General features: G+C 44.7%; 1 protein-coding gene and 1 pseudogene across 2 annotated transcripts; one reads left to right on the forward strand and one right to left on the reverse strand.

Moving 5' to 3' along the window:
• Nucleotides 1–54: 54 nt before the first annotated feature.
• LOC129501550 (gonadotropin-releasing hormone II receptor-like) lies at nucleotides 55–5,190 on the forward strand (annotated as a pseudogene).
• Nucleotides 5,191–5,343: 153 nt separating this feature from the next.
• RBM8A (RNA binding motif protein 8A) lies at nucleotides 5,344–7,028 on the reverse strand. Of its 2 annotated transcripts, none has more exons than XM_055312740.1 (6): nucleotides 6,917–7,028; nucleotides 6,582–6,641; nucleotides 6,381–6,455; nucleotides 6,103–6,239; nucleotides 5,656–5,792; nucleotides 5,344–5,556 (listed from the first exon to the last, which is right to left on the reverse strand). In XM_055312740.1, the coding sequence occupies exons 1-6, from the start codon at nucleotides 6,981–6,983 to the stop codon at nucleotides 5,511–5,513; spliced, it is 522 nt and encodes a 173-aa protein (XP_055168715.1). In that variant the 5' UTR covers nucleotides 6,984–7,028; the 3' UTR covers nucleotides 5,344–5,510. The 2 variants fall into 2 exon arrangements, with proteins under 2 accessions (XP_055168715.1, XP_055168714.1); XM_055312739.1 differs by having other exon boundaries at nucleotides 6,381–6,458.
• Nucleotides 7,029–8,778: the final 1,750 nt, after the last annotated feature.

Consider the following 8,778-nt stretch of genomic DNA (forward strand, 5'->3'; position numbering starts at 1 on the left):
ACAGCAGCATCTATCCTCCGCTGCTGGAATGGGATTGACCCCCGGAAGCTTCCAAGACACGCCCTCCCCATCCCCAAACACACACGCACACGCGCTGCGGCTGTAGGGGCCAAAGAAGTCTATGGAGGTAGACGCCAGTACCAGATCCCTGTTCGCTGCAGGAGCCTGACAGTTGGGCATGTGACCTCCAGGATATAGATGGGAGTCTCCGGAGACAGAAGCTTTAGTGGACCAAAGATCCTAATGAGGACGAAGAATCACTGGACAAAGCTAACCTCTTCATACTTATATCTCATCCTCCCATCCCTTTCCCTTCCAGGTCACCATGTGTGTAGGCAATGGCACCCCTCAGGGATTAGCAGCAGGGGAGGAGGTCTGGGCAGGATAGGAAGTAGAGATGGAGGGCTCAGAGCTGCCCACCTTCTCAGCTGTGGCCAAGGTCCGAGTGGGAGTGACCATTGTGCTGTTCATTTCTTCAGCTGGAGCGAACCTGGCCACCCTGTGGTCAGTGACCCTGCCACAACCCAGTCATCTCCGCCCCTCCCATATACAACTCTTTGCCCACTTTGCAGCTGCAGACTTACTAGTGACTTTTGTGGTTATGGCCCTAGATGCCATTTGCAATACCACTGTTCAGTGGCTGGCTGGGGACATTGCTTGTCGGACACTCAGGTTTCTGAAACTAATGGCCATGTATGCTGCAGCTTTTCTGCCAGTGGTCATTGGACTCGACCACCAGGAGGCTGTACTCCACCCACTTGGACCCCGCTCAGCTGGAAGGAAACTTCTGGGGACAACTTCCTGCTCACCTTGCCCCAGGTGAGTGACTTCTTGGGACTCAAGCCTAGACTGGACAAGAATTTGGGTACACAGGAGTGTTTGGAGTCAAGGAGTGTGTTTGGCCAGTGTTCACCCATTAATCTTCAGAGGAGAGCCTCTGTTTTGCAAATTAAGATCACTGCATGTTAATCTGTATCTCTATTAAGAGCCTACCTCTTAAAAGCAGTACCCCAGGTGCGGGTACGGGTACACCTGCCTGGGTAGCTCAGCAGTTGAGCATCTGCCTTTGGCTCAGGTCGTGATCCTGGGTCCAGGGATGGAGCTCTGCATCAGGCTCCCTGTAAGGAGCCTGCTTCTCCCTCTGCCTCTGTCTCTGCCTCTCTCATGCATAAATAAATAAAATCTTAAAAAAACAACAGCCCCCCTAGCTATGCAAACGCTTAACCGACTGAGCCACTCAGGCAGCCAGTCTATGCCTCTTCCTTTAACTTTGTTTTGCTATGCTTGGCTCCCATCTTTTTGCATCCTCCCAGTTCCATCTTCTTCAGGAGACCGTTGCAGAAAACTCTAGGGATTAAACATTTATGAAGGCCTATAAAGACAGTGAAATCAGGGGCTTTGGTTAAAACTCTGTGGAAATTCACTCTTCCATTCAATAAATAATGTACATCACCCCAGGTACATTCAAATGCTCTATCAAGGATTGAGCAGCAAAGACCTGCCTTCAGTAAACTTAGACTTAGTGCAAAAGACATGTTAGTGTCCAATTATATAGTACAGCATGCAGTCAAGCATTATGCTAAAAGTAAGCATAAGGGGCTAAAGAACATTGAGGATGTTTCACCCACTCTTGGTCAGGGAAAACTTCTCAAAGATGTTAAAATTGATTGTTAAAATGAGAGAGGTGTCAGACAAGTTGAAGCAGAAGGAATGCTGGGGAGGGTGGAAGGTAGAGGAATCAAAGTGGTTGCAGCTAAAGTTGAGGGCTAGACAAATGGGTAATGAGCCTGGATGGGAAGGAAGAGCCAGATTACAGATATTCAGCTTGTGCTTTATCCTGAGGGCCGTGGAGAGTCATCAAGGTAGAAGGTAGAGTGACAAAGATTAGTACTTTTTCACTCTAGCTTTATTATGAAAACTAGAAAGAAAACGGAGCATCTGGACTTGAGTACCAGTTATCAAATCTCAAATATTGACAATGAACTAGAAATTTAGGGGAAGAAAACAAAATATGAAGCAATTCCTATAAGACCAAAATCAAAATCACCACCACCCTCTGAAGGGAAGTAGAGCAGCATCTTGGGGACCGGGATTAGGATATTATCTAGAAGGGGCTCTGGAATGATAATGCATTATAGAATCAGATTTAAAAATTGATCCTTAAATCCTCAAATATTAGAAATGTAACTACAAAGTTAGTCTGATTCTAGTTCTAAGACAAAAAATAGTACTTCCAACAATGTTGCAAACAGGACCTCTGCTACCCAAAGCATTAAAAAGCAGCACTGCTTCCTCAGTGCAAAAGGTATTAGTTTATATGAAGCAAGTTTTAGATGTGGACTGGGAGGTTAGAAGCCTGCTTTCGTTGCTCTGTTTTTTCTGAGTCTAGGCTCTACTACTAACTCTAGCTATAGGACTTTGGCTAAATCACTTGAAACTAACGGGCCACAAGATATTGTATAGTTTTATCCTTTCTTACATTCTGACAACTGCAATCTCCATCTGCTTCAATGGCAAACTGATGACATTACATGTGCAAACGGTGCTATTTTTGGTTCCAAATTACCATCCTCTTGTATAAATTCTACATTGCCCATATGTTGTATTTAAAATGTTAATACTGGGATCCCTGGGTGGCGCAGCGGTTTGGCGCCTGCCTTTGGCCCAGGGCGCGATCCTGGAGACCCAGGATCGAATCCCACGTCAGGCTCCCGGTGCATGGAGCCTGCTTCTCCCTCTGCCTATGTCTCTGCCTCTCTCTCTCTCTCTATGACTATAATAAATAAATAAAAATTATAAAATAAATAAATAAATAAATAAATAAATAAATAAATAAATAAATAAATAAATAAAATGTTAATGCTGCTCCAAGGACTAATAGGTCAATTAAAAAAAAAAAACAACCTTTTTATAACTGTGGTGTTAGTGTAGTGAAGGAGTACTGGAGTGGTTACAAATTATCTTTGAAGGCTCAAGTTTCTAAATATCACAAGTAGTAGAAAGGAAGGTTTCTGTGGTAGGTGGAAAATTGCATATAACGGGGAAGGAAGAGAAGAAACAGACCAAGCTCTTAAGTCCAGGAGCCTTGCCTATTTTAAACTCCTTTTCACAATTTGTCAGCTGTATCTAGGTACAGTGCAAAACAACCAAACCACCAAACAAAACCCCAGAAATATATGGAATCAAGACAGGGGAACAGGAAAGACCACTTCCCAACTAGCTCAAGAGTAGCTGATCATATCTCCAAGCTTGTGTTTATAAACCTGTATGTCTGGCTGATACTATTCACCTTTCCTAAAAGTCCCTCAGGCCTGCTGAAATCACTTTCCCAATGCCTTAGCTCTAGGAACCTGACATCCACTAGGCTTGCCTTTTATCAAACAGTGACTCAATCTGCCTTACCTGAACCAAGGTACTAACCCTGAAGCTCTAAACTGAAAAATACTCTAAGATTCAAACCCAAAACTCAACAATTTACCAAAAAGGGGGAGGAGCAGCCAACAGCATTTGGAAAATGTTAAATTTTATTAATATTGTTTCACTGTAATAGTTATTGTACATAAGACTATTTACTAAAGGTCACTTCACAGAGTGGCTGCAAAATGGCCTGAAATTTTAGCAGCACCCATTTTATACAAAAATTCTTCCACAGATTTAGACACATCAGAAAAATCATTTCAGCTAAAAATGTTGGTGAGGTGGCAGAAATATTCTTTTGCAAAGTGCAATGGACTTTAGAATGGTACTTGAGAAGGCAAGATTCCTTAAGTCCCAGGATTTAACAAACTTAAATGATTAGCTACATAGCCTAAGGGGAAGATAGAAATTCTCAAGTTTTTAACCTTTTAAATATGGCACTATGGATGGACGCAGCACTACACAGCTCTGCAGAGAAGGAAGGATGAATTGGAATTGCGTGACTGGAGGGAAGGGAGAAGGGGGACCAGTTCTAATAGTCCTCAAACTCCTCTCTAGCTGTTCCTGTTCCACACTGTCCACCAAGCTGGCCCAGTCCCCTTCACTCAGTGTGTCACCAAAGGCAGCTTTGATGGCAAGAGATCACCTATAACCTCTTCACCTTCTGCTGCCTCTTTCTGCTGCCACTGACAGCCATGACCATCTGCTATAGCCCATGTCCTCAGTAGTGTGTCTGGTCTCCAGACAAGGAAGGGGAACTACGGTGAGACTACAATCCCTGGGCTCCAATCCATACCCTAAAAACTACTGCTTCTAGCCTGACTGACAGCTGTCAAACCAAAAATGGTATCATAACCATACCCCAGTACCTGATGCTGCCAGTATTTTCTAAATGCCTTCAATTCTAACCAGCCTCTAGCCACCCTCTGAAGCTGAGTTAGCTGGGCAAGGATTAAGGAGAAAGGTGATTAGTATTCTGCTTTAGTCTTAGACACCGTCAAGTCTTCAAGTAGACTCAGTAGCTTCATAGAACACCACACCTCAATCAAAACCTCTTCTCCAGCATGTCTGTCATAATCCTGGGGGGGGGGGGGGGAGCATATATTCCCAGGTGGGGAAGAAGAGGATTTGCAGCATTACCACCTATTTGTCATATCCTCTTCCCTGTATCAGGAGAGCTCCAGCTCATCATCTCTGCCTATTCATCTGTTCACTCTACACTCAATTCAGAAACTGAGTGATTCTGAATTTGAGTATGTTTTCTAAAATCCCAGCCCCTGCCAGTGAATTTGCCCTCCGCCGCTCCTTAGACAACCGCTCCTGTGTACATCTGCAGGCCCTGCGACTGGCCCTGATTGTCTTGCTGACCTTCCTCTTCTGCCAGACACCTTATTACCTACTGGGCTGTGGTACTGGTTCTCTCCCACCATGCTAAATGAAGTCTCCCCCAGCCTCAGCCAAATCCTTTTCCCTTTCGGCCTTCTCAATGCTCCTCTGGATCCTCTCTTCTATGGGGCCTTTACCCTTGGCTGTCAAAGAAGGCACCAAGAACTCAGTATAGACTCTTCTAAGGAAAAAAGATTCTGAGAGAATGCCCCGACAGGAAATGCAAACCCTTAGACAGCTGGAAGTACAAACAAATGTGGCAATAGAAAGGACAGGAGAAACAAAAGACACATTCCTATAACATCCATTTGCTCAGACAGAGTATACAGGAACAAAGTAACTAAGCTTTTATAACACCTCACTTCTACCCCTGCTCTCTTAGCTTCTAAGAAAAATACTTTGACTCTGAGACTTGAGATTATATCTAATGTAGAAAGTCACACAGAATTGAGTCCTTAGAAGTATCCTCATAGTGACCCATACTACCTTACTGTAAATAGTGCTTCAGAGCTTGCAATGTTAGAAAAGTAATTTTAAATGTACAAAACAAAAAATGGGACATTTATTCATAATTCAAAAAAAAAAAAACCCACTAAGTAGGATAAGAGATTAAATATAAACAGTGAGTTCCACCTCAGCCCTATTTCTCCAAGGCTGCATGGTCAAATAGAATCTCTGGAGAGAACATCTGGACAACAGAGGACCTGTCAGCGCCGCCTCCTGTCTGGACTCCTGCTGCGTCTTCGGCCACCTCTAGGGAAAAGGAAGGGTCCATCAGGAACATAATACAATGTCCTTATTCTGTTCTGCTCATGTTCCCTTCACCAAGATAGTTTGCCCTCTCCACTTTACCTCCTCTTGCCCTTTGGCGGACCCCGAACAAAACACCAGTCCACACTGATCGGCTGTCCCATCAAATCCTGGCCATTGAGTCCCTCCATAGCAGCCTGGGCTTCCTTGTATGTTTCATACTCAACTAAAGTATACCCCTGGGATAAGTGAAAAGACAGAGATCAAAACCCTCATATTCCAAACACTACTGAGCATCTTCTTCCTCAGATCTAAACTCATACTCAAATAGAAAAATCTATAGATTTTATATACAACAGATGTACATCATATATCCTTACTGTGTATATATTCAAAATATGTTTCTATCTCTTTGCTGTGTCTGACAAAATCAATTTTCAATCTCATTTATTTCAACTTTGCTCTCTTTGGCCAATCAGAGAAAACATGGGAGAACTACCAAAGCTGTCTAAAGGTTGTGAGGGCAGAGAGGCAACAACAGTAGGATACCTTCAAGTATCCTGTACGCCTGTCCAGGTTGAGGTGGATGTTTTTTATCTCCCCATATTCTGCAAATTTGTCATGGATGTCTTCTTCGGTGGCTTCCTCATGGACTCCAGTGACAAAGAGAATCCAGCCTTCAACAGCTGTTGGGGAAGGGAAAGAGTTTTGTGCACAGAAGAAAAATTTCAAGCAAGATCACAAGAGTGGATTAAGGTATCTCCGACCCCATTCCTACTGGGTTTTATTTCATAGGTCCATAATACACTAGCGTCCATCTCACTTACAGCGTTGCGGTCCGGGTTCATCTCCATCCTGCTCCACACTGTCATAATCCTCACGCATCCGCGCTCGAGACCCTTCTTCTATATGGAACATACAAGAGATCACCAGAAATCCCTTCTACCACTGTTCCCCATGAGTGTGAATGGGGACTCCAAAACTCGTAGCAGTCGCCATTCTACACCATTTTCCCCACAAACACTCACCGGAGCCAAAGCCGCGGCCCTTCCGTTTCTTTGCCTTTTCTTTCAATTTGTGGATGCTCTCTGGATCCCCAGAAGTGAAAGAATGAGTAACAAAAATAACAGGTATTTACAACAATAGTCTCTTTACGGAGGCATTATCTGAAAGCAGCCCCACCACCTCCAGTCCCATTTCCCTCCCGGTCCCGCCCCCATTCCTCCCGAAGGGGGCGCAGTCTCTAATCCAATCGAAACTCAGTTCTACTCCCATCCGCCCTGCCGGGAAGGGCAATTATTTTCCTATTACTCCCTTCTTTCGCACCTTCCCGGCTTCCCGCAGCTGCCTCCACTGTCCTCACCGTCCCCATCTTCATCCATGGCGAAATCCTCGCCCCCAGCCTCATGAAGGTCCAGCACGTCCGCCATCTTGCCTGCCTTCTTACTCCCGTCGGTGCCGCTCAGGCACTAGGCACCTCGGGAAACTGTCGCGGAGGGGAAAGGTCACTAGTCAAGCTGACCAATCAGAAGCTAAGTCTAAGTCCCGCCCCCGGCGCGGTGAAAATACGCAAAAGAAGGCGGGCCTAGTTCCGGAAGATGTCGGAAGTGCTCCTGTAGCCATCTTGAGCAGGTGGCGAGCTGAATGGAGTGGTGCTCTAAGGGACAAGCTAGTGGGTAGGTGCAGGCAGCGGCTTCCTATTAATTAAGGCAGCCAAGGAGAAATACTGTAGTCAGCGAAGCACAGCCCAGTTTCTCTATTGGAGGATTGTTTTCTGTCTCCTTGAACTCCATAGGAAATGGAAGTTGAATTTTTTTTCTCTCTCAAAACTTCTAGACCCGTAACCTGTTTTGAGGAGCAGCTAGCTGGGTCTGTGATGGAAACATTTTTAAAATAGTTCATTCAGCAATGCTAGCTCAAAAAGCCGAGTCTGGCTCGTACTGCAGCGGCGAATTTCTCTTAAGGAAGCTAATCTGGTTGTGAATTAGGATTGCTGAGACGGCTATCGGCTGCCTTTTTTTTTTTTTTAAAGATTTATTTATTTATTTTATGATAGACATAGAGAGAGAGAGAGGCAGAGACACAGGAGGAGGGAGAAGCAGGCTCCATGCCTGGAGCCCGACGCGAGTCTCGATCCCAGGATCAAAGGCAGGCGCCAAATCGCTGATCCACCCAGGGATCCTCCCGCCCCCCCCCCTTTTTTTTTAAAAGATAAACTCTCAAACTCTTCCCACCACCTCCAGGAATTTAAAAGAAAAAAAAATTCATGGCTTTCAACAAAATGGGGACTCCGGCTTCTTTGGGAATGGTGTAGGTATTTCGTGTTTCAAGACCCATATTGCCCGCAAAGTTCGGAATCCTGATGTAGGCCTTCAGCAATAGTGGACTGCAGGTTTTCACATTATTTTTTAATCAAACAGTTATAATGTGTGTACCGGGGATCCCTGGGTGGCGCAGCGGTTTGGCGCCTGCCTTTGGCCCAGGGCGCGATCCTGGAGACCCGGGATCGAATCCCACGTCGGGCTCCCGGTGCATGGAGCCTGCTTCTCCCTCTGCCTGTGTCTCTGCCTCTCTCTCTCTCTCTCTCTCACTGTGTTCCTATCATAAATAAATAAAAATAAAAAAAAATGTGTGTACCTAGTATTAGAGAAGGTGCTGGCAATAGAGGAAAAATAATTATCAACAATTACTTTATATAATTACATTATGATAGTGACAATTGCTATCACTAAGTGCTTAGGAAGTTTATAAAGGACTGGGAGCAAGAAGGCTTCCATATGAACTGGGCCTTTAAGGCTGTGTAGTTTCCAGGTAAAGTGGTTGTACTGAGACTAGGAGGCACTAATTCTCCACAGTAGGTAATGTGATCTTTGGAAAAAATCAGCTGGTGATATCATTGCCCAAAACCTTTATTTTTGCACTTGGAATAAAATTAAAATACCACCTGCTCTGCCTGTCTCCCAATGACTTCCATCACCAATTTTCCCTCCCATTAAGTTCTCTCTACACTTTTCAGCTATGTTGTCTCTTTCCCATCTCAGGACTTTTGCAACTTTCTGCCTTTTATGCTCTTACTCCAGCTCTTCACATGGCTCGTTCAACCTCTCATTCTTTAGGTCTCCCTAAAATACTACCTCACCTGAAGGGTTCTTCTCTACTATCTTCACTCTATTTCCTTACCTTGTTTCCTTTCTATCTTGTTTATTGTCTGCTTTCTCAGAGTGT

Source organism: Nyctereutes procyonoides, unplaced genomic scaffold (assembly GCF_905146905.1).
Source record: "Nyctereutes procyonoides isolate TBG_1078 unplaced genomic scaffold, NYPRO_anot_genome, whole genome shotgun sequence".
In the NCBI taxonomy this organism is placed as follows: Eukaryota; Metazoa; Chordata; class Mammalia; order Carnivora; family Canidae; genus Nyctereutes; species Nyctereutes procyonoides.

Excerpts from the sequence above, each read along its gene's own strand:
- RBM8A (XM_055312739.1), bottom strand. The coding sequence starts at position 6,983 with ATGGCGGACGTGCTGGACCTTCATGAGGCTGGGGGCGAGGATTTCGCC. Across the intron at positions 6,642-6,916 it reads CATGGATGAAGATGGGGACG|AGAGCATCCACAAATTGAAA; the intron begins GTGAGGACAGTG and ends CTGGGGATCCAG. Across the intron at positions 6,459-6,581 it reads GGGCCGCGGCTTTGGCTCCG|AAGAAGGGTCTCGAGCGCGG; the intron begins GTGAGTGTTTGT and ends TGTTCCATATAG.